General features: G+C 36.6%; 1 protein-coding gene across 6 annotated transcripts in view; it reads left to right on the forward strand.

The window, feature by feature from the left end:
* Nucleotides 1-25802, forward strand: part of CTNNA2 (catenin alpha 2) — a 988991-nt gene extending 963189 nt beyond the window's left edge. For 3 of the 6 annotated variants that reach the window (XM_006905230.2, XM_006905232.1, XM_025049514.1), the window contains one exon: nucleotides 24576-25802. In XM_006905230.2, the coding sequence (XP_006905292.1) occupies nucleotides 24576-24863 (288 nt within the window). In that variant the 3' untranslated portion in view covers nucleotides 24864-25802. The remainder of the gene's footprint in view (nucleotides 1-24575) is intronic. The other 3 variants (XM_025049498.1, XM_025049506.1, XM_006905231.1) reach the window with 2 other exon arrangements.
* The last annotated feature ends 725 nt before the right edge of the window (nucleotides 25803-26527 follow it).

Genomic DNA, 26527 nt, shown 5'->3' on the forward strand with positions numbered 1-26527 from the left:
GAAATGGATGGAGGTAGGTCTCATTGAAATTCTAACATTCAAAATTACTTATGCAATATTGCAAGAATTGCCTTGTGGTGTTGGGGGGATTGATGAATTGGATACTGGGAACTGAGCTACACGCTATTGAAGATAAAAGACACCTAAGGCCTGGTTCTGACTCTTGAGGAATGTACAACCTTTTTGGGAGTCTAGAAAAATGCTAGGTTTCAACTTAGTAATGAAGTCAGTAAATGTAAAAGAACTAAGAACTTTCCCTGGGCCGGATTGCACTGGGAAGGCTTTGTGAAAAACTGAGAACTTCAGCTACCTTTGAATAGAGTGGTTTAGATTTGTGTTGCCATACAAAGGAGGGCCGGGAGGCATTTCGGCTAGCGCGATCACAGGAATAGTAAACTTTACAAAGGATCTGGTGTTTAGATATGCTATGTATCAAAATCAAAAGTCCAGCCCCATACTTTCCCTGAGCCTCGTTCCCCTTAATCGTATGTTGACTTTACAGTATATGATATACCTGTTTAGAAGAGTTGAGGAGACTGCAAGTGAGTTAATTGCAATGATTATTAAGATATAATCAGGCAGCCATTTTCTTAGTTATACAGAAGGTCACATGATTGCTCAGCCACAAATGTGGAAGAGAAATGGAAGGAATTAGGGACAAAAGGAAACTCTAGCTCTGAGACTTTCTAGTTTTCTGATGAAGGTGGAAAAGTATAATCACTGAATAATCAAAGGTATGAATAATCAAAGGTATTAGCATTGACAGGTTTAGAAGTGTCGATGATCATAGAAATGCCCATAAGCTAATGAGAATCTGTGTAACCAGGATGGTTTTCCAAAGCAAAGGAAGTTTCTCTGTGCACTGAGCAGGAAGCATGTCAGATTCTGGTCTCAGCAGCAATGTCGAGAAGGTTTAAACACTAAGTAAAATTGCATATGATTATGCAACTCTCTTTCCCAGATACACTTGGAAAGAGGTTATTGATTTGGACATGATTTACCCATTGACAAGACAAAGAAGAACGCTTATGTTTTAGAGCCTCTCTATTGATATAGATGATTTGCAGTGGTTACTTTGCATCTCCTAGAGACGCTGTTCTTCTGTATATTTGACCATCCAGGTACCTTCCAAGTTATTACTTTGGCCTTTCTAACAGAATGGAGTTCCATGAATAGAACTGCTTTATCACCTACCCAAGATTCTAAGAACTCTTTACTTCATCCAGTGAAATGTTTCTTAATTTCATATCTTGACATAATTTCTAGAATATATGATCTCGAGAAATCACTTTCAAAAGCTTAACTCATCTATCTGAAGTCAGTTTTACAAAAGAACAGAATGTTCTCTTAAAACTAATTTATCCTCAAAAAGTCCAAGTAGGACTTACATAAAACTTTGTGTAACAACATAATTTATTAAAGGAAGTTAGAAATATTAGAATTATGTTTGTCTCTAGAGAACAACAAGGATGGCACCTGTTCTCGCCTTCCTCCAAATGTCCCTAGAGGTAATTTTAGAAATAGAGGATGAGTTAGATTTATTATTCAACAAACATTTATCGAGTGACTAACGTGATATGCACTCTCCTGTGCATGGACAGGACATTAGCATGGAAAACAGACAATCAGTAACTGATTGATAGGTTATAACAATCACTCCAACAGAAATATGTACAAAATGATGCGGGCATTCCTATAAAGTAGGGGGAAGGAGAAGCTTCATAAAGGGGGTGATATTTTTTAAGCCTTCATAGATAAGTGGATAGGAGTTTCCAGGTAGAGGAGAGAAAGGATTAGCACAGGAGATAATGCTCACAGTATTGAGGCATAGATGGATTCTGTGCTAACTGGACCTGAAAATGTCAGAGACAGGTGGAAAGAGAGAGAATTCAATGGTGGAATTAAAAAGGTATGGGCTGAATATCAAATTTTTCCACCCGTTCTGATGAGTGTTTCTCAAAATGGTCAGAGGATCATCTGTATGCTAAACCCAGCAAGGGGTGGCAGGAGACTGTTAAGATGCAGAATCCTGGGCCAAGCTGCAGACATAGACCTCTTGAATCCAGGATTGTCAAGAGTAGGTTCTTAGAATCTGTATTTAACTGCTCCATCCTATCCCAGCACATACCAGGTGATTCATTTTCACACCAAAGTTTCAGAACCTCTAGAAGGCAACAAAACTGACTCATATTTCTGTGTTCTTGGAAGACATTTCAGGAAAAAAGTATTAAAATAGTAGAATAAAAGATTTGGGGAAAATAGGACAGAAAGGTAATATAAGAATGTTCTTGAGAAAACTAGTTTTAATTCTAGTTAAGCATAAAAAAGAACTTCCTAAGAATGAAACTACATACATTTAAGGGACCATCTTGCATCTTTCATTGTTATGCTCCAAATACAAGGAGTTAAGTTCAGTTAAATTCAGAGCTAAACTGTTTCTCAGCTCTCAAGTTGTGCCGAGATAAGAGACAGAGGCAATAGTCCAGAGCAATATTTGTTTCTGAATGGTATTCTTTGGTAGAGCTATTTGGCTAGCTTTTAATTTTAACTGGGTGAAATTCATTGAAAAAAATAATAAATGTATATATTAACATTCCTATTATGACTGGAAAAATCAGGCTGTCAGGCCAGTATAAGGCCTGACCTATATGGTCTATGTTGAAACTATTAATTACAAAACAATATGTTTGTATCAACAATCACTTAGAAGTGCTAATTTTCCTCTCTTTCTTCATGGTAACAGCTGTTATCTTATACTTGTCGGTCTGTGTAGAAAGTTATACAAGTGTTCAAAGATGTGAGAGGAAGGCACTGGAGAAATTTTACATCTATACTACATGAGCATAAACTCTGGTCTGGAAGAAAGTGGGTCTCAGATTATAGCAATGAGGATCAGTTCTGGATTTAACCTCCTAATTGTTTTGCATACAGTTCTCTGTTCCAGATTGCCAGAATTTTTTTTTTTTTTTTTTGAGAATTTTGTGCTTGGAAGTCAAATGATAGGGAACGTTGCTTTTTCTCCATATCCATCTCTGTGCAGATAATTGCAATAATTTTGGCAGAGATGATGATACTGTCACATTCTAGAAGCTAACTGGTAGGATGACAGTGCCTACCATTAATTGAGCAAATTAGTTTTGGCATGATGACCTAAAGATTTTTTTTTTTTCTTACCAATGACTTGTAGCTCTGTCACTGCCTTTGTTATGCTGACCCAGGCAAATGGAGCCTTGGGTGGTTCTAAGATGTCCCAGGCAAAATTATTTACCTCAAGGCCTAGCATTTTATCTGAATAAAAGCCAAGCAGAGAACAGTAACAACCACATAGTTTTCATGCCAGAGATCTGAAAAATAAGTTAGAGAAAACACTGTTCTTCTAAGGTATATGTTAAAATTGTAAATAAGTTATTGCTATTAGAAGTGAATTTGGAAACCAACTCTGTTTTATGATCTGAGGGATACTGGGCAACATTCTGAACCTCTGAGTTTTTACTTTTGATTTATAAATTGGAATAGTAATATCACATAGAGGGACCATGGGACAAATTGCATATAGTAAGTGACAATTACTATTATACTAGCTAAGATACATTGAGGGCTTAGTACGTTCCAGGCATTGTGCTAAGCATTTAAATGCATTATGCGGTCTATTTTCATAATCATCCTGTGGAGTAGATACTGTCGTCTCCATTAAAAATATTAGGAAAATGAAGTTTAGAGAATTTAAGTAACTTCCTGGATGTCACAAAGTTAGAGGTTAATATATTGCAGTGCTTTCAGGTAACCTCCCTTAATATTCTCCCACAGCATGATGAGTTTTTTCTGTATTTCCTGGTATGACACTGCAATGTAATAACATTTCATTTTATGTATCTCAACTAGCTGTAAGCTCCATAAAGAGAGAAAATGTACCTGAATGTTCATTTTTTCCCCTGGTTCCTTGCACAGTGAGCACTTAACATGTGCTTAATATATTAGCTTCTTTGTCACACCTTTTTCCATTGTAATAAGTTTTTACACTTAAAATCCCAATAAATGATTCTGAAGTGTGTCATTCATTCATTCATTTATTACTCTATAAAAGTACCTGACTTAATTTTAAACACTAGATTTCATTCTAGAAGCTAACTGGTAGGATGACAGTTAGGCCTTTCACGTTTTAATTAGATTTAGGTTCAACTACATATGATAAATTTTGCATTATTTACCTAAGATTTGGGGCCCAAAAATCAAGTAATTACATTATTTCTAGCTAACGAATTTCTTTGTAATTTACTTTAAATTTTCTGGTACATTAAGTAGACTGTTTTTTAAGATTATGGTATAGAAACATATAGAAGTTCTTCCAAAAGAACCAAGTCGGTCAAATTAGTGATTTATTTTATAAAGGAATTTAAAACTAAAGGGCCACAGTGACATGGTTGGTTTCATTTGCCCTCCAACATGAAGGTCATGATATATGAAAATGTTAATTATATGTAGATGTGAAATATTGCTATTTAATTAAATATTTTAAATTATTGATGTCCAATAGTATTAATAATTTCATAAGGCCTTTCACGTTTTAATTAGATTTAGGTTCAACTACATATGATAAATCATCCAAAGAGTGATTTCTCTCTCACATAGAACAGGTCTGGCTACATTTAGTTCAGGGCCAGTTTAGTGAGCCCAGAGTCTGGCATCAAGGACTCAGACCCTTTCTGACTTTATGGTCTGCTCTACTTAGTATGGAGTTTCTATTCTCAGTTTCAACTTTTTGTCCAAGATGACTGCTAATTCAACACCTTTCCATTTTCCATATGGGAAAAAGAAAAGATGTGAAAGGGCAAAATGGTATGCTACTTAGCTCTGTTAACATGCTTTAAGGAGATTTCCCAGGGACATCTGTCCCCCAACCTCAACAGTTTCTTACATCATATGAGGAAATTTTAAAAAACTGGGAAGAGTTAGGCATGATTTGGCAGTTTTTTCCCACGTACATCCTCCATTAAATGGAACACAAATTGAATTTTGACATCTAATAGTTGCTCTGTGGCCTTGGGCAAGTTTCTCAACCTCTCTGAGACCCCATTTTTCTCATCTGTAAAGTGAGAATGATATTAGTTTTTATTTTATTGCGTTGTTATTAGGATTAAATGTGTTAGTATGTCCCGCACACTTAGCACAATACCTAGAATGTAGAAGTAGTAGACAAATGGGTAGCTAAAGTTTTTTTTTTTTCCTATTATTTTGTCTCTCTCAAAAGATGATAGTTCTTTTGATGATACTGGTGCCCTATTGTCCTCTTTTATTATGTCAACCCCAGTTGAGCCATGGGACATACAGTAGTAAATAACCATCTGAACTCTCTGCCCCAAAAGAGATTGTATTTTTTTGTCATTGAGAGTCCTAGAAGAATTACGAATAGGTAATCATAGAAAATACAGAAGATGACGACCTCAACAGAGAAGAGAAGTAGTTGCCCTCAATTTTAATCTATAGAAGAATCACATGGGTAGCAAATTAAATTGCAGATTCTGAGGCTCTACATCCACAGTTCTGAAACTCAAGTTGGAGATCAGAATCTGTATTTACTCTTAAATGTTTCTGTTGCATTTGACTCATAGATCACACTTTGAAAAAATTCTAGTCTATAAAATGGAGGGAGAAAAGCAGTATGTGCTGTGGTGAGAACTTCCCAGGAATTAAAGTCTGTTTTGGCCCTTTCCTAGAAAACCTCTTGGCTTCTTCCATTAAGCTATTTCATTCTAGCCTAGTCTGGATAATTCGTAGTTTGAGGGCTTGTTGTAGTTGTACATGGTAGGAAGTTGTACAACTTCCCTGATATCTCCCCACCAGTTGCTTGTAGCAACCTCCCTTCTCCAGCAATGATAATCAAATGTCCTCACATATTGCCAGAGGTATCCTGGGGTGGGGAGACAAAATTGCCCCTGGATGAGAACCATAGATCTAGTTGAAATATTTACCTTTCATCTAAAACATACATATATTTAAAAGAAGGCTCTTACTTCTTCCCTCTGGCAGGGTGGAAGATGACAGAGATTCCCATTTCATCTTCCAGATGCCCACTCCAATCCTGGCATCAGGGTGTGGATGTGCACTTTCCCAGAGCAAGACTCCTGAGAACCCATCACAGTCATCCTTTGGCCATAACCTTACCTTTTAAAGGTCTTTATTCACCTTACTTCTTAATTACCCCAAATCTTCCTGTCTTAGAGACAGACGCAGGCATTTCTACTCTCAAAGGCAATTAAGGGCTTTGGTGAGAATGTTGTTTAAACTTTTTAAACAAGGTAAAATGACTTCAGTTTCTTTTTACAAACAGGGGTCTTGAGGTTAAAACAATTTAATTGTTTTATAGCACTTTTTTTATTTTTAACAAACCCTTTTTACATATTGCATATTATTCCAGCTATTCTCTCTGTATATTATTCTCGTATGAGATAACAAGTACATTTTAAAAATAAGAAAGCAGTAATAGTTTATGCTTTTTCTTAAAAATAATAAGAAATGCATCAGGCTAATGGTCTCCTTGAGATCCAATTTACCTATGTGGGTTTTTTAAAGATAACATTTAGCACTAGAGTGCTAAAATTAGTGTGGGTGAGCCCTTGAAACCAAACAAGTCATAGGTGGATATAGAATGTTTTATATCTTAATTTTTTAAAAAGAAAGTTGGAGAGCTGTAACAGGTGGAGACTCCAGATATAACGGAGATTACTTTCTTTCAAAGATATTGCTGTAGTGTATTTGAAGAATTTGCCTTGGCATTTTTTAGTGTATCAAATAAAGAAATAATGAGGTGGCCTTTACTTCTTATAATGAATATGGAGGTGATTTAACTTTGTCAAAGGCTAGATTCACAGGGATTTCAGGTGCAGGTTGTGCCCTGAGGAAACTTTCATCTTAATATTAAGCATGGGCAAGATACCATACCAGACTCTCTTCCACCCTTTAATGTTTATCTTTATTCACAGGTTAAAAGTCGCCGTTTTCTTGGAAGTTCATGGAGTACTTTTTTTTTTTTCAGAGTTTTCCAATTTCACATATTTGAGGCTTTCTTTTAAAGGAACCAATGTTTTTTCTATGATTTTTGACTCTACTGTTATGCATTTCCAGTCTTTTGAGGATACTCTGGCCTTTAATCTGTGGTTCTGAAAGTTTTCTGTATAGCTCAACCTCTTTTGCAAGGTATGTTGTCCATCTATAGAGATTCTTTGTTGGACCAAAGAAATATTTCCAGTTTTAGATTGAACTGAATCCTCTGGTGCTTTTGCTGCATTTTCTCTAAGAGTACAGTCACTCTGGGAGAAACAGACTATGAGGTTCCAAACCAGGCCAAACCCTGGTAGGCACCTAAATGAGGCAGTATCATGGCTTCTCAGAGGAACCACCTTAAATACCCTTTATTTCTATTTTATTTAAAAGCAATTGGAGCCTGCAGTATGTTGCTAAATATCCTATACCTGGGAATATAAGTCGTGCATTTAAGTCCCTGATAATTGTCTTATTAGCTAGCAAGTTACTTCTAAGTCTCAGTTCCCTCATCTATTGAACAGTGAGGATAAAATGATGTATCAATTTTTTGTGTGTGTGTGTGAAGATTAAGTGATGCAACATATAGGAAAGATCTAACTGCTTAGGGTGTTCAATATGTATTGAATCTGGAAACCATCCAAAGTACATTAACCCGATAAAGAGAAGTACTGAACAATTTTTATCAGTAGGCTGGTCTTAAAGGTCAATTGAAGAAGCATGCTAAACTGAGAATTCATCACTCAATGAAATACTGAAAATATGTACGCCCAATCCTATATGGCTTATGTGGTACTAGCCTTTGTGGAGAACATGCCAGTAAAGGACCAGGAAGTACTTGTTCATAAATAGCCAGAAGTCTAGCTCTGAAGATAAGACTTTCACATACACACAAAGCTTTTGAAGACAGAACACCAAAATAAAAATTAATAATTGTATTCTACCAAGAAATATAACTGGAATTGAGCTGGAATCACCAAGAGCAGCTCCATGACCAAGCTGGCTGCTTAATATTACAGGAATGGTTTACCTTTGTTTTTGGTTGACCTTTATCTCTTTTTGGCCTGCACTCCATAGCCAGTTTTTAGATCTCTAATAGCAGGTTCCTGTGTTGTATTTCTTTTGAGAATCACATTCCTTGATCATTCTCTGTAAATGGGAAAAATGTGATTGTAGCTAGACCACCCCACCCATTCTTCATTTCTAGTCATTTCCACTGTCAGAAAAAGAAAGCTTACCTTCTATTGGGAAGTATCTTGTTCTTGTCTTGCTAGGGCTTATGGTGCCCTCACGCTATCCTATTATCTTTTGGAATACTTTTCCCTGTACAAAGTTCCTTGGACCCTAGGTATCCAGATGATCCAATAAATTATGATGAAGATTCTAAAAGGACTTTCAAAGGTACCCAGAAGTTATGCAGTAATCTTTTTAGTAGCATATGTATTTAAAATTTAAAAAGTGTTTTAGATTTATCTTCTCACCTGGACCTCAAAATAATTCATGAAAGTATATTGTTATTTATAACCCCATTTTACAGTTGAAGAAATAGAAGCTCAGAGAGGTTACTAGAGAGTCCCAAACATTTACAGTCAGTAACTGGCACAGCCAAGATTAGAGCCAGTATCTCTAATGGGTAAGCTTGTGCTTTGAACAATGCAAGAGTGTTACTGGGTCTGTCTCCCATAGACTAGTAACTGAACAGGAAATACAGGAAATAGATGTTACCATTATCTATAAATATATAAATATATAAATAAATATAAATACACTGATAATAAATACACACACACACACACACATATATTTCTTTCTTAAAAACTCTTATCAATCAACCTCACATACCATGGTGCCCATTGTATGGCAATGTTACAGAAATTTAAAATAAACTTTTTTCATAATGTTTGAATAAATAGAAAATGTTATTCATGGTAGCTAGAGGGAAGGAGAATTAGAGTTTATTTAATCAAATTTTCTTTGAACATGTAAATGATGACATTTTTGTTGCTGGCAAAAAAATGAGTAAGTAGAATGTGATGTTCCTGCTCTTTGCCTAGTTCATATTGCATGCAAATTATGATTTCAAGATTGGAAATTTATGTTACCTTTTTTCCTTTGTGCCATAAGGAAATTTACCTCATTACTGCTTAGCATATGACTCGGTCTTTTGAACAGTTAATACTCACCCTAATTCATATTTAGCCCCAGATAAATGGCATCAACAGCCAGGAATGAAGAGTTCAGAACAGGCAAAGCCCATGGTGAAATCCTGGTCGAGGAAGACTGCACGGACTGATGGTAGTATGGATTTTGTGAACCCAAGTTCACAAAAATGTTAACTGTTCTCTATTTTAGTTTCCTCGTATGTATAGAAAGGGCGATGATATGTACCTTATACATCTTTTGAAGATTAGATATCATTTATTAAGATACCAGCTCTGTACCTAGCAAACACAGCTTAGTGCCCCATAGATACTGATACTATTAATGGGGGAAATTGTCCTTAAAGAAAGCTCAGACTTTTATACACTGAAAGCAATAAATGCAGAGAGTAAAACAAAGTTTTCTGAGCAAAATCTAATCCTAAAGCTCTACCACTGAAGACACAATAAGAGAAAGAGGTCATAAGATTTGTATTACAATTTAGCTAAAGTTTACCTTCTCTATTATATACCTAAATTTCACATTCCTGCCAATATCATGCCTTTGAGTAATCTTCCATGGAAGAATGGACAGATAGAAGACATGAAGGAGTTAAATATGGGACTAGGGATTGTGCCCAAGCTTTGTGTCTTTGGACAAGCCTGCCATCTCTTATTTCCTCATCCATAAAGCTTTAATTATTCAATAACACTTAGCAAGTATTTATGGAAGACCTTTATGCCAGACACCATTTTAGGTGTTTGAGATATATCAGGCAGTGGGGGACAATTAACCCAAGAAGAAAATATTTGTTTGGATGGTGTTAAGTTTATGAAAAAAATATATTAAACTGAAAGTGACAAATAGAGATTCATGGACACAGACAACAGTTTAGTGGTTACTAGAAAGAAATGGGGGAGGGGAAGTAGATAAGGGTAAAGGGCATCAAATATATGGTGACAGAAGGAAATTTAACTTTGGGTGGTGAACACAATGCAATATATATATATGACAATGCAATATATATATATGACATTATTGAATTGCACACTTGAAATCTACATGATTTTATTAACCTATGTCACCCCAATTTATAAAAGAGTATTAAAACAGAAAAAGGACAGCAACTGAACTTGTAAGGGTGGGAATGGAGTTGCAATTTGAAGAGGGAAATTTTCGCTACAATGCTGGTATTTTATTAAAGTCTTGATGAAGGAGAGGGACAAAGACTTGCAAATATCTGGGGAAAGAGCATTCTAGGCAAAAGAATAAACACAAAGGCCCTGAAGAGCAACATGACTGGTCTGTTTGGGTAATAGCCAAGAGAACCGGTATTTAGGAGTAAAGTGAACAAAGGAGAAATGAGAACTATTAGGAACCAGATTATATATGACCTTGAAGACCATTCTGATAGCTTGGGATTTTACTCAGATTGAGATAAGGATCCACTGGACAGTGTTAAGAAAAGTGACATCGTGTGAGTTTATTTAACAGGATCGTTGTGACTCCTGTTTAAAAATACACTAAAGGGGATAAAAGGTGGGAAGGAAACGAGCTATGGGAATACATTGCACAATCCAGCAAGAAATTCTGATGGCTTGGCCACAGTGGTAACAGTGGAGAAGGTGAGAAGAGGTCAAATAATAGTTATATTTCAAAGATGCTGTTGGCCAGATATGATGGCAGACTAGATGCTGGGTCAGAGAGAACAAGGTGTAACATAAGATTTGGAGTTTTTAACCTGAACAATTGGAAGAGATGTGTTCTAATAACTGAGACTAAGAAGACTGTGGGAGTAGCATGTTTTGGGTAGAGAGAATGTTAATTACGGAGCTCTTGCCTATTTCTGGAATGTTGGGAAGAGTCAATAAGAAAAGTTGACAGAAGCTTAGATCATTCCATAAATGTCAAGAGATCTTATTTGTGAAAGTAACAACTCATTCAAGAACCTGAAGTCTGATCTAAATGAAAGTTAAGGATTTAATGCTTACAATTCATTGTGGCTGTCTTCTGAACTAAAGACAGGAAGCCTCTATCTGAATGTGTGACAGTGTACACACTGACAATGTAAGCACTAGAAAATTTAATATATGGTAAAATTGGTGGGTGGCTCCATAGTGTAATGGTTAGCATGTCTGCTTTACACACAGAAGGTCCTGGGTTCATGGCCCAGGTGGAGCCACAGACCATACCCCAGGTGTCCCAGGCCCCCCAGGTGTGCCAGGCACCGGGTGCGGGTGCATGCCGTGAGCATGTGGGAGGAGACACCCCGCCTTCAGAGATCCAGTTCTTAAGGGGGAGGCGGGGGGCGGGTATTAAAGAGAGAGGAAAAATAAATAAGTAAATCAAATTGGTAGTGGATGTACATCTTACAATGGGAAAAGCAGTGACCAGGGAAAAAGAAAAAGATCTGGAGGGCACTATTGTATGTCTGCTCAAAAAATGTTTAAAAGTAGGCAGAAAAATGTTTCAATTATAAAATGCTATGCATCAACTGCTCAAATTTAAAACTAATTTAATTAAAATTACTGGTTTTAAACCATGCATTATACTGAAGACCTCTTATAAACCCTGAATAATGATGTCCATTTCTTATCATAATTCTCATTTCTATAACGAAAGAGTTGAAATTTTAGGTTATGAATTATTTTCTGTAGTTACATATGTTTCTAACATTTCACTTCACTTTTTGGATTATATTTAAGAGATCATTCTTTATGAATTATGTAAAGAGAAAGTATGATAATAAGGGGGAAATGATAATATTCTACTCAAAGTATAGCCTTTGGATGGGGGAGGTTAGAAGGCCTATAGAGGGAATGAGAAATGGATTTTGCCTTGACTGCTAACTTTCCTAAGTTGCTAGCGACTGAGGTTATGTTTTGAGAAGAATTCTGAGACCACTTCTTGGACAATAGAACAAAGTACTGTTATTGACTGAGCATGCCTGCTAAAGGTACCAATGATGGAATGACAGAAGCTATGACTCACATCAACCATCTTTTCTTTATTGATTCTGGAAGAGGCCTGGACCATTGACAAATAAGGCTTGTCTTAAGGTTGCCTGTCGTGGGGTTTTCTGCACCTGTCATACTTCTTGCTCTCTCCTGGCCTTACCAGGTCATAGCCCAGGCAGTGTTCTTCCTTTGATTTTGACTTTTAATCATGAATTTTTTTCTTTAGAAGGTCTGTTCTCAAAATCTGCCCTTTGCTAACTTACTTAGTAGATAAATATGAGCACAGCTCAGCCAAAGGCAGAAAGATTGGTATACTCATGTTCTGGGAAGCTGGTTAGATGAGACTTTCAAGAACCACTAGAGAATATGGAGATTTAATATCTCAAGTCTGTTGATGGATTTAATGATGATATAGGACAATCTTAGCTGGAGATGGCAGGTACTAAGTTCAACACTGAAGTAAGATTAAAAATAATCTGTCTTGTAGAAAAATAGATTTAAGGCTTTATGAAACAAGTCTAGGGAACCCAACTATTTGTGTTTTGATGGAGGTAAAGCACAGGGCTTAGGAGGTTGATTTTGAGTGTTTGATGGGGCCTTCTAAGCCAGAAGGTGTTTCATTTTGTAAGGTAGATAGGGCTCTCAGCTGCGCTCTGACAACAGAAGATTTTAATGAATTAAGGTGTTACACTTTCCAAGTAACATCATTTTCTTTTTAATAGGAAATATCTAGAAATAATATCTTAACAAAAATTAACAGCCTGAATTTTTGGCCTCTTCTAAGTGGTTGGGTGAAATATTTATACTGATTGTATCTTTTTATGCCTCTTATATTAGATCTTTAAACATTACCTTCCCAAGCTACATTGTCTTCCCTATATCTCCAACTAACACTATCTTGACTTTCTACTATTAGTCTTCCTCCAACCCCTACCAAGACCTAAATGTTCTTAGATATTTTGGGTGTCACAATTTTACATACACAAAAAAACATTTTTTTTTTTTTTTTTTGAATCTTGATTTCTTCTTTCCTTCAGCTAAAGAATTCAGTGCTACTAGAAAAGATACAGATCTCTTTGGTGCTTTTCTAGCCCCCTTGTGAACTTCTCCATGCCTTTATTCCTAACACATTAAAATGTAATATTTGGGCACTGTGAGCAAGCCAATGTGATTAGTAGCTTCAGTAAGAAGACAGAGTCAAAAGTGCCTGATAGGTGGAAACTTGAAAAGAGAAAGTAAAGAGGAAGAGGTGGAAATGGAGAAAAATAATGTTTAGAAAGACCTTTTTCAGACTCAAATGGCAATTTAAGAATAGACAGACCACAATAATAACAACAGTGAAGATTTATCAAGGGACTACCACATGCCAGGCACTCAGTTTTAAGGACATTATCTCTAATACTAAGTACTTAAATGAATTTTTTTTTTCATTTTTACTTTAAAGACAAAAATGTGAGGTAGAGGTGGGTTAAATAGCTCTCAAGATCACATAGCATTGACCAGTCTAATTGGGGTCTGAAGCTGGGCTTTCAGTGCAGAGCCCAGGCTCTCCTTCACTATGAGAGGGGAAGAGACAGGATCGGAGGGAGCAAGAGGGAGGTCACGAGTCAGAGCATAAAATGTGAGTGTCTTACCAGAGCGAGGAGAGTGTACAGGACTTAGAGAAAGGGGTGGGGAAGAGGGAACTAGAACCCTGAGGAGAGGCAGCAGACAGTCACTGGGGAAGGGGCTTCTTTTGCTTTTCACCCAGGACCCAGGTAGCAACAGAAGGTTCCACCATCTCTCCTCACACATCTGTTGAGGAGAGGGGCATAGGCTGGATGGGGGTTTATTTTTCCCAACACATGAATGATGCTATGTAACAGATTTCTAGAGGTTGAATGTGAAGAGAAGTGAGAAGATAGAGAAGAATGATCCAGGGTGTTCAGATTAGGTTTATTTTCTAGGCACAGTACTCCACTAACCAGCACTGAAACTTTTGGTCCTTCACTCAGGTGATCTAGTCTTAACTCAGTGGTTGTACTTTGCATGCTGGAGCCTAGGAGCCATTTTGCGAAGTGTTAAATAGCCTTCATCCCTTATCAGTAGATACCATGTTCCTACAAAGTTACACACTTACAGTTTGAGTCCATTGATGGCTCATTCATCCATTTAATGAAGGTTTATAGCTCTCAGATTCTGGACAATGGCTTGTTCATGATTTGTCTCCTAGTCATGCTGATATTGCTCAGGGAGGGAGGATAGGGGAAATAGAGGGAGCAAAGTGCTGATCTTCTGCTTGATGGCTCACCTATAGGGAAGGCGAAAAGGAGCTTTAGCTTTTGAAGAGTTACTACAAGGTATGAACCTTGGATGGTGGTGATATAAAGAATATCTCTTTACTCAGGAATGTCTCCTAATTATGCGGAGGCCTAAAAATCTATTGGCACTAATCTTGGATTCATTTCTTGTTATGTGGGAACAACCCAGAGAGGAGATCCTAAAATGTGAGGAAAGAAAAGGTGCAAGGAGAAAGAAATATAGGAAAAGGAGGTGGAGACTACCTAGATGAACAGAAGTGCCTGTTCACAACTTCTCAAGAGGCCAACATGTCTCAATACTCCCTTTCTCCTTGGAATGCCTTGTTTTGGGTTGAGCAAAAACTGTTCTGCCTTTAATGGTGAGAAAAGTGGCTCTAAGCCATATTTAGGAAATTTGTTGACTGTAATTAATCCTTTAGGGGAGTCTCCAAGGTTTACTTACCTATAATTGAAAAAATGCAAATGAAGACAGTTAATCAGTGAACTGGCTAACTATGAAGCGCTACTACCTACCACTTCTCAAGAGGCCAACATGTCTCAATACTCCCTTTCTCCTTGGAATGCCTTGTTTTGGGTTGAGCAAAAACTGTTCTGCCTTTAATGGTGAGAAAAGTGGCTCTAAGCCATATTTAGGAAATTTTGTTGACTGTAATTAATCCTTTAGGGGAGTCTCCAAGGTTTACTTACCTATAATTGAAAAAATGCAAATGAAGACAGTTAATCAGTGAACTGGCTAACTATGAAGCGCTACTACCTACCTAAATGAATTAAAACGAAGACACAAATATATCCAGTTGAGAAAGTTACCTGAGAGGCAATTGGTAAATTTCTCAGCAATGCTGTGGAGATTTTTTTCTTAGCCTTACTGAGATTGCAGTGTTTTTCTGTTAAGGGCATTGCCTACTTAATCTTGAGCCATTACATACAGATTTCCTAACGACTGCCTTCAGTGTTGGTAGAATACTAGCTGCCTCCCTGGCATCACCAAAGACACTCTTGCAGAAGAAATAATAGACCTCGTGTCCTCCTTTCCATCATGATTGATCCACTACTTAAAGTTGATTGGGAGAAGATATTCACTAATAATACATCTGATAAGAGGCTAATATCCAAAATATATAAAGAACTCATACAACTCAACGGCAAAAAACAAACAATACAATTAAAAAATGGGCAGAAGACCTGAACAGATACTTCTCCAAAGAAGAAATACAGATGGCCAATATACATATGAAAAGTTGCTCAAGGACACTAATCATCAAAGAAATGCAAATTAAAACCACAATGAGATATCACCTGACACCTGTCAGAATGGCTAGCATTAATAAAGCAAAGAGCGACAAGTGTTGGTGAGGATGTGGAGAAAATGGAACTCTCATACATTGTTGGTGGGATTGCAAACTGGTACAGCCTCTATGGAAAACAGTCTGGAGGTTTCTCAAACAATTAAAAATGGATATACTTTTGACCCAGCAATTGTACTTCTGGGTATTTATCCAAAGAAAACCAAAACAATTCGTAAAGATCTGTGCACTCCAATATTCATGGCAGCACAATTTACAATAGTGAAGCTGTGGAAGCAACCTAAATGCCCATCAACAGATGATTGAGAAAGTTACCTGAGAGGCAACTGGTAAGAAGTTATGGTTCATATATGCAATGGAATATTACTCAGCCATTAAAAAAATGAAATTCTACCATTTGCAATGACATGGATGGACCTAGAGGTTATTATGCTGAGTGAAATAAGTCAGAGAAAGATAAATACTATATGATTTCACTTACATGCAGAATCTAAGGAACAAAAAGAAAAAACATAAAAAACTGACTCGCAAATATAGAGGACAATTTGGTGACAGACAATTAGGATCTCCTCTCTGGGGGACTTGGCGGGCTGGAAGAATGGGGTGAAGTGTTAAAGGAGTACAAATTAGTAGTTGATAGATGGTCATGGGGATGGAGAGCATGGCATAGGGAATGTAGTTAGCATTAATATATTGGCTAGATGGAAAACCAGGGGAGAGAAGGAGCAATTCGGGGGATCATTTTATAAACTATATAAATATCAATGTACTGTATACTTGAAATTAATAAAAAAATCAAGTTGTAAAACATTTGCTTTTTGAGATCTCATAATCAAATGAGAATACCCCTGGGATTAATCCAACTTTTCAGGAGTTATCTCACAGTATTTCAGCTGTCAGTTATTAAGGATTAATAAATGTTCCAATATTAATAGCTTCAATGCAATTTTTTTCTTTTTAACAATAATCACAGCATACATGTGATGGTCACTTTCACTCAGACACCATACTTGTTAATATATTCACCTAGTTTTTATCACTTGATTTAAAATCATCCCCTAAATGCTTTGCACTTCTGTTAATACTTATGTTTTCTACTTAATGATTTCATTAATTAGCAACTATGGTGTCAAGCAATAAATGCACAATTTGTCCCTAAAAATTAGGTATAGGAACAAAAAAAAATAAATGCAGCATCATTTAGATAAAAAATATTTGTCATGTTCTGATTGGTAGTAACAAAAAAGGTATTAATAAACAAGTTAATTTAAATATAGAAGTACAGGTACAGTAGATACCATGTCAGCTTGTATTAGACCTCTTGGAGGAGGGAGATAGAGAAATTTTATTACCCATATCTCCCAGCAGACTCAGGGAGCGAAGTGCCATGAGTGATTCATGTGTGCTATGGTCAGTATAAAGGTGAATGGCAAATTGCTGCACAGTGTTCACCACTGTCACTGTCTTAACAGTAAGGAATCCAGCTTTGCTGACTCCATTGTTGATGTTTGATGAGGAAGAGTGAGTGTACTAGAACACTGAAATGAGTGCTTGCCACAAAGGAATTGTCTTTTTAGCAAGTGTGTAGACATCCGTGAAGTGGGATGTTTTTGTCTTCTTTGAGTTATTTATTACCCTGGACTTGCTAGAGGTTTTGTTTTGTTTTGTTTTGTTTTGTTTTAATGTTATTGATATAGATCCTGGAAAAAGTAGGCAGATATTTCAAGGTATTTCAAATGTATCACAGTTCCTAAGGAGATCAGATATCTCTTGGAAGTCTCATTTTTTTAAACATGAAATGTTGTCGGATAATAGGCACCAATGCTCTGCGTTTCTAACCTCCCATTCATTAAGAGAAAAGCTGACTTGTAGCAAAGTCTTTTTTTTTTATTCCCTGTAAGCAATTTGTGACTCGTTTTGGGTAGATAACTGTTTAAATATAAATAAATGACCAGCTCCCATGGAAAGATTCTAGTTCTCTCAAAGTGTTTGCTTTTAATTTATTGTCAGTTTTCCCATCACAACTTCCTGCACCCCTCCCCCACCTCTCAAACACTACCCCAGGCCTGAATAAGCACAGCACATTCCCGTTAAAATACTTCTTGTTCTTATGTTAAACATCTCTGGGGGCTTCTTATTAAAATATCTTGCCAGTGGCTAAAAAGGACTCTGCCCATATTTGCAGAACCATTTTAGCATTCTCATGACCATTAGCGCTATCAGCTCTGACTTGAGAAAATTCAAATAAGATACCCTGGGCCCAAATGTGACTGGGTTCCCTTTTCCAGGAACTTCTAAGCTTTTTGAGGTAATCAAGGCAAACTCCTCAGTTTTTATATTTCAAAATCACCTTCAAATGGATTTTTTGGTTTATTTTATTCTATTTACCTTTGTCAGTAGTTTCATAGTGCTTGCATTATTTTTAATCCAAGGACAGATTGCTTTGTACCTGGGATTTCCATGAACTACCGTGTGTGATTCATTATTTTTTGGTAATAGATAATCAGCCTTTTTGAAAATAGATTAATTTCCAGGTTGTGTTTCTATCTCTGCATGCATATTTTAAATGGATTAATGTAGAACACACAGTGAAATTTTAATTGTTTTATGTAATTATGTCTGGCCCTCACAAATTAATGTCCCTAAGATATTTACTATGTTACTGTGCAGTTAATCCAATGCATCTCCCTCTACCTCTTTTACATTACTTTGCACTTTTGACTATACTTTTTATGTGTGTTTCTAAAGCCAGCTGTTAAATCTAAACTGCATTTGTTTTATTGCTGGTTGGCCCCAGGAAGTTCACCATTAGTATCAAGAGACTGCTAATTATTTAACAGAATAGAAAGTAGCCTTGGATGTTGAGGGGATAGTTAAGATATTTCTTGATGATGGTATGTCTTTGATTATTAAAGGAATATTGATTTTGATCTTGAAAGTAAAATACTGAGAGAATTTTTAGTAGATTTAGTAAACTTTTTGACCTGATAAAAGAATATGGATTTACTACTTCATTCAGCATTCTATTATCTCTCTGTAAAAATGCTAAAGAATGAATACAAAGGGAAGAAGAAATTAGAATTGACATAAATTTTATACCTATAGTATGCAGAACACTGTTCATGAAACTGTGGGGAAGGCCAATATAAGCAAATTATGTAATCCTTTACATCTAGCTCCTTGAATTTCACTTTCATAATTCAACTGTCCCTTTGGTAACTCTACCTACATGTAACAGAGACACCTGAAGCTCAGTAGGTCCAACATTAAACTCAGCATTGTAGTACTTACTTCAGCTTCCCTCTTTATCATCTGGGTTAATAGCATTGATAAATACCCAGTTGTACAAGCTACAAATTCAAACGCTGTCTACCACATCATTCAACTATCCAGTCACCAATGATGTTCTATTTCATCCATTAAAATGAGTTTTAGATATCATGCCCACCTTAAAGCTTTATTTTCCTACTCTGTCCCTACCTGACTCAGTAGATCCCCTTTCTCACTCTGTTCCTTTAGCACCTTACAACCTGCTAAAGTCCTTATCACAGAGCATTAAACCTTTTAGTTTATATGTTTATTTTCGTATACCCAACACTGAAGCACAGTGTTTGGCACAAAATAGATACTCACTAGGTGTCTTGAAGGAAAAAATACATGGGTAGAAAGATGAAAGGATAGACTGAAGGGTAAAAGGTAAGTAAGAATTCAGCATTTCAAGAAATGTAGTTGCACTTTCATTTGAGAATGTAATTGAGTCATGCGGTCACGATTGTTTCTATGGAAACTGAATACCTCTGTGGTGTAAACCCCGTGTTAATGAAAGAGCATGAAACTTAAGACGTGGGGTTTCAGAATTCTTCAGATGATCTTGTAAATTTTGAGACATTTTAAGCACTTTTCATGACAATCTTTAGCTTTCATATAAAGAATTAGGCAACTCAAATATTAGTTAATGGAAGAATCATAGTTAAGGAAAGTCTTTCCACTAATATTTTCCCTCCATTCAAAACACAAAATGAGGCTGGCATAGAGGTTGGGAAGATAAGAATGGTAACAGGCAGAAAAAGAGCCAGAAAAACCCTCTAGAAATGGCTGTAAAACGGCTCTCCTGTCCTTATTTGCTTTTCATAGACAGTAATAGAACGAGATGTGAAGAAACATCTGTTGCCTTTTTAAAATAGTACTTTCATATTTTAAAGGAATAGTGACAGAATTAGGAGAGGCCTAATTTTTGTGGTTTGAGACAGCAGACACCTATGAAATGGAATAGAGAGAATTAGTCTAGCACAACTTGACCGATTTGGGGGCTATGGATTCTTCTGTCGTTCTTGGCTCTGGGAAACAACGTGGTGCAATGGTTAGCTCATGAGCTCTCGCGTTAGGCTGCCTGGATTTAAATCTTGGCTTCTTCACCTCTTTTAATATGATACTGGATAAGCTGTATGGCCCCTCTAAATCCCAATTGAGCATAATAATATTTCCTTTCTCAGGTGGTTGTGAGATTGAATGAGAGAAAGGAAACCTGGGGAGCTAGTCCAGAGACAGGCTCGTGGTCACATTTGATAAATGTATGTTCTTATTTTTAAAAGTAGATGAAAATTAGCACCTTTTCTTAGACTAGATATAGGAACTGAATGGCACGTCCAGTAGGAATAGAAAGGCCCTTAAGCAAGAAAAGATACAAGTTTCTTTCTATGGAAAATTCCAATCAGTGTACATGCTGGCCAGATTGAGGGATGGCTCAGATACAGTCCACTTTTGATGCTGTTATAAAGCTCCCAAGACCAGCCTAGATAAAGGCTTAGAATATACCAATTAGAGTAGGTGAGTCCCACCCAAGGGTACTAGCAGTTGTACAGCTGTGTAGTGAATGAATATGCTTCAGAAAAACTGAGCAAGCGCAAGGGAAACCTTCAGGGCCCAGATTCCAGGCACTGTCACCAGGACGGAGTGTCCAAGCCAGGAAGGTAACCTAAGGCTGAGAAAGACTAAGAAGGACCGAGCATGAAGCAGAACAGCAGAGGGTAGGAGATCCAGTTATAAAAAATTCAGGCTCTAAAGATGAGACTAAAAATCACAGACCAGGTGAGGTGGAAGCTGTCAACAGATGTCATGATGTTTATAGGATGTCACCAGGTTTAAAGGACAGGCTTCCACCCAGAGTTAATAATTGAGACAGGTTCATTTTGAATGACAGATAGTCACTGAGAAAACAAAACCCCAGAGAATAAATGGTGCTTCAGAGAAGTGGTGTAGTGGTTCAGATGGCAAGCTTTGGAGAGAGAAAAGAATGGTCCTAATTCCCACTTAACCAGTTATTACAGGGGCAAGTTACATTGCCTCTCTAAGCTTTAGTTTGCTCACCTGTGAAATGGGGGCAATAATAGTTCCCACTTCAAAGATTTTTTTTTTAAACTTACATCATGTAATTAAAAGGATTAGAGCAATGCCAAGCTCTACGAATTGTTCAATTAATGTTGGTTATTATTATTAAAACTTTGTACAGAATCTTGTTTGTTCGAAAATGCCATGGTTACAGTGTAAATCACAAAATAGAATGCAATTATGTTAAATAAGTTTTCCTAAACCTTAGATTTAAAAAATCACCTTGCCATGTAGCTTTACTCTTTTTGATGTATTTCTTTTAGGAAGTGAAATTTCAGCAAAATGTGCCACTTGGAAACCAGGTCTCAGTGCTATTTTGGACAAGCATAAAGGAGACCCGTTTTTTAAATAAAACAAATTCTGATTGTACTGATAATGATCTCAATCATTCAAGTGGGTGTAGGGCATATGGGAAAAATTATCCTTTGGTAATTCAAGTTTCAAGTCACGTTTTGTATTAATTTTGGATTGGGCTTATTGTCTAGGGGTATATTTGTTCAGGTTTAGCTGGCCAGGTCCTTCAGGTCTTCGCTTTGCCTTGCAACAAATTTAGTATCTGCCTTACCAAGTGGTGTGAATGAAATAATTGGCTTTATATTTCAGAGCTGTCTCACTCGTGACCAATGTGTTAGGTTTATTCACAGGATTCCTGCTTCAGGCTGGGAGAGCAAAGGGGTTCTGAAGAAGAGACAGGCTCTCATATTTTTGCTGCAGAATTAGACACCATCTATCTGAAAATGGAATCTGTGGTAAAAATCTTCAAATTACTTGTAATCCTTCTCTTTGGATCCACTCAATTATCCCAAGATTTGTTTTTTGGGAACCATTTAATAATACAATAGACGTGTCTTCTACTAATTCTGTTGCTCTAAAGCAAATCAATAGAACTGTCCCTGATATTATCATTTACCCTCTCTTTACCCATAGCATACAATAGAATTAACTAACTTCATGAATGAATATTACTCATTTTTGAAACCTGACAGACTTATAGGGAACTGTTAATTGGCCAAGGAATATAGTCTATAGCTTCTAAAGAAACCATGACTGATCTAAGTGCCCCAACATTTTACTATCTTATCTCTTTCCTTTATTATTTACACTTCTACTGGGGGATATAATGGAAAAGATGAAAAAGTGAAATTCAGTCAGATAACTGGCTATGATGTTACTGAACTCATGTGTAATGAAGTTGTGGAATTGTTGGATGAAATAAGCCTTCATATAGTCTTTCGGTTTCATTAATTCAGTGGTTCTCAAGCTTTTTCATGCATCAGAATCCCCTGGATTGCAAGTTTTTAATTTAGAGAGTTTGAGATTGGTCTAAGAAATTGCATTTCTGACAGGTTCCCAGGTGATACTGATACTGCTGGTTTGGTGACTGTACTTAGAGAATCACTGCACTAATCCACGCTTGGTTTCTCCTCTGTTAACATGAATAATCTAGAGTTTGCTTTTCTTTAGCTGGCTTTAGAAACTTATGCTGTATAAACATTATGGGTTAAACAGTTAATTTGGTGTATGTGCACCTTGTACAGTGTAATAGATATGGTAAAGTAGGTAGTTACCCTATTTGGTTGATTTAATTCACAAAGCAGTCAGTTATAATATTTGCTAAATCATGACTCTAATCCACAAATCACTTTATATTATTGTGATGTCAATGTAATACTGACTTTTAATCTTATTTTTCCAGTGAAACCTCAGTTCTATGGTATTGCGAAGAATTCATACGTTAGAAAGCATCTTTCATTGTTTCCCCAATTGTCTGACTTTTGTGCTTTCTTGGTGGAAGAATTGGGTTCATTTCTCATAAAGCATTTTTTTTTAACTCAGTATAATGTTTATTTAGCTTTCCTAAAGGATACAGAACAGAAAACATCATCCTAGAGGTCTTAGATGGAACTTCTGTTCCAGGTCACTGCTTGGGACATGTTTTGGTCTCAAGAAATGACAAGAAGCTAAAGCAAATGCAGATTGCATCACATAAAGAAACCACAGTGTTTGGGATCCCTCAGCTTGAACACTTCGCTAATCATCTCACACCCAGAGAGCTGTCTACCTAACTCCCATTCTCTAATACAGCTATAGTCCACCAATTATAGGTTATACAACAAACCATTTCAACAACTAAGAACAACATTGCTTAGGAACATCCTTGAATTCCTCACTTAACTGCAATGGATATATTTTCTAGGTTGATATTACAAGAAGTTTGATGAACGATCAAACTATATTCAAGCATCCCTGAGGCTGGAGTAATATTTTCAGTCCAGCTGTTAATTCCTGCCTGTGACTAGGTTATGTGTAGAATCCTGGCTGAAAGGGAGTCTGGGAAATACAATTTTGATTCTTTTCTGGCATCTATGGTTCAGGAAATGAAGAAAGAAGGTTGAAACAGATATTGAATGGTCTAGTATATAGTATGTACCACACGATCTAACTAGTTAAAAGTGGAAAAAAGGTAACCAAAAAAAAAAAAGAAAAAAATCCTTGGCCTGAGAGTCTGGGGATGAACTTCTAAACCTACTGTGCTGAGTTGTGACTTGTCATAGCATTTTTGAAAGTATCCAAACAGGATGGCAGTATGGATGATAAAACAGTCTCTGAGGACTTCATTACTTAAACTGTGTAAAACTGTGGAAGTTACTGGATCTATGCATGCACCAGCTCTCTCATCACAAAATTGCACTGACAAATGCCACTTCATAGATTATTGTGAGAGTTAAATGGAGAAATGCAAAGTTCTTAGAATAGTGTTTGGCACATAGTGCGAAATCAATATTTCATTAACACACGGTTATGTGGTCTCACTGAAAGCTCTCTGACCTATAAGAGCAACATAATTATTGATATTTTTATAGAAGGTATATTCAAGACCTGGGAATAGTTAAATGGATACTCGAGCTCAATACATGCTTAAGTAAAAGTCAGAGCACCTATGGGTATACTTAGCTCTTGCTTGCATCCCTACCAACTCAAGATGGAGAAATAACCTATGAATACGTACTTCTACTGAGAGGCTATAAAATTATGATGTAACCCTTTATAACTCTTCATTCTTCAGTGCCTGCCAAATGCTTTTCAAACATTTGAGTCATTGTCACCATTAACAATCAACGTAATGTAGTAAACTGAGATGCTCTAATTTGCAAAACTTTTGTTATACTGAAATTCTTACATGCTAAAAAGAGGACTTTATCTTTAGTGGTATTGGGACTTTAAAAATCTATGCATCGTAAAGTATCCTTTTCTCTTTTTATTTTGAGAGTAGGGATGGGGGAATATAGGTGACTGCTTTGTGGCCTCTTCACCTTATCACGTAATAATTTGGGCAGTACTGTATACTTGCACAAGCAAAACATTGTTTTAATGTGAAATTGCACTACCATCTTATGAATGTTGTGCCTTGACTAACCCAGATGTATCTCCTTCTTCTCCTCCTGTAGCTGGACAGTGCTACATCACTTATCCAGGCGGCTAAAAACCTGATGAATGCTGTTGTTCTCACGGTAAAAGCGTCCTATGTGGCCTCAACTAAATACCAGAAGGTCTATGGGACAGCAGCTGTCAACTCACCTGTTGTGTCTTGGAAGATGAAGGCTCCAGAGAAGAAGCCCCTTGTGAAGAGAGAAAAGCCAGAAGAATTCCAGACGCGAGTTAGACGAGGTTCTCAGAAGAAACACATTTCGCCTGTGCAGGCTTTAAGTGAATTCAAAGCAATGGATTCCTTCTAGGACGATAGGCTTTGACGGGAAGGCTTTTTCTTTCTTTTTTTTCCTTTACTTTTTTTAAATTCCATTTTTGTATGCATACCTGCCAACTTGTATGCCTCTGGCATGGGGAAATTAAGGGAGCAGAGTCTGTTGCATGTAAGATGAGATGTGATCAAACTACTGATCCATCTGTAGCCTGGAGAGGGGACAGGGAAGCCCTGTTCTGAAGTGGCACAGAGTTGTCCTTTGCAACATTCTCATAAAATTCGGTGAAGAGTTCACATTGCAATGTTTACGGGAGTGGGAGGGATGGGGAAAATAAACTTTATAAAAGCAAATTCTAATGCATGCAAGAATCATTAGGTTGGCAGGTATATTAAGTGAAAAATCTGGAAGTGTGATGGTAGAACATAAAGCTTGTATTGCTTCTGTTTCAGTGCAAAATGTACTAGCCAATACGCTTAAGTGTGTGGCCCACAAATTGAACAACTTAACTTATCCATATGTGGATTTTTTACTAAGGGGAAACTAACTCATCCAGCCTAAAATGCTTCTTTTAATCTGTATTCTGTTCTTTCTCTTCTAGTAGTGCCATTACTAGTGCTCATGTTATCAATTTTTCCCCTTTACTGAAATACAATAAATGTTTATTTGAAACAATTATAATCCTTCTGGGGGCACTGGAAGCACAATATAGTGATCAATCTTGCTTTTACTCTTTAGAAAAAAAAAAAAAAAACTATGATTTTGCTAGAAATAGGAGGCCCAGTGGTGGAATGTTAGAGGAATGGAAACTGACAATGTGTGAAGGTTTAGAGGCAAATACATAGGTGTAGCTTGGAGTGCTGGTATCTAATAGGCCATTGTATCTACTAACTCAAAATAAACACATATAATCTTGACATTTGAAGAATGTTTTCTTTCTTTAAATGTATACTAAATAAAAAATCAGAGCATCTTGAAAAATGGTTAAAAATGTTTTTGTTTTTAGAAATTGGGGTAAAATAGGTGATATATAAAGAAATCTCTGAGTCATTTTTAAAGTCCAGGAACCGCTTTTGCTTTCTATTTTTCCATTTGTTTTTATTCACTTTCAAACTAAATCTAAAATGAGAAAGTCATGTGTTAAATTTTTCTGGGCCATGTTTAGCCCTGGGCTAAATTTAAGAAACATAATAGGTTCTCAGACAGAAACCAAATATATATAGAGAGAGTGAGGCCCATTAATTTTAAAATATTTTATTCATTTCAAAATATTTATCTAAATTGTAAAAACAGGACCTCTGTCTCATTACTAAGAAGTGAGAAGTAGTCTTTCAGCTATTGCTTGAGGAGTGAGAAAAAGACTGCAAATATTCATTTGAGTGCCCAAAACTTCTCCCATTTAAATGATCCTTACAGGTTGGCAGGTTATGATATGTCTCCAGAAAACTTCTGGTAAAGTATACATGTCTGTCTTAGCAATATGATAACATATTGAGATTATGCTTGTATTAATTTAGGTGCAAAATCTCAAGAGAGAAGAGACTGAGGAGTTGTGGGAGGAGTGAAGCATAGTCCAAAATCTTATTTAGACATGGTTTCACTCAAATCACTGCTTACCACCACAGGGTGATGAAAATGCCCAGGGTGACAATGATCAGGTGGAGAAGCCAGAATAAAAGCTGTAGACTGATTTTCAGCAC

Source organism: Pteropus alecto, unplaced genomic scaffold (genome assembly GCF_000325575.1).
Source record: "Pteropus alecto unplaced genomic scaffold, ASM32557v1 scaffold100, whole genome shotgun sequence".
Taxonomy (NCBI): domain Eukaryota; kingdom Metazoa; phylum Chordata; class Mammalia; order Chiroptera; family Pteropodidae; genus Pteropus; species Pteropus alecto.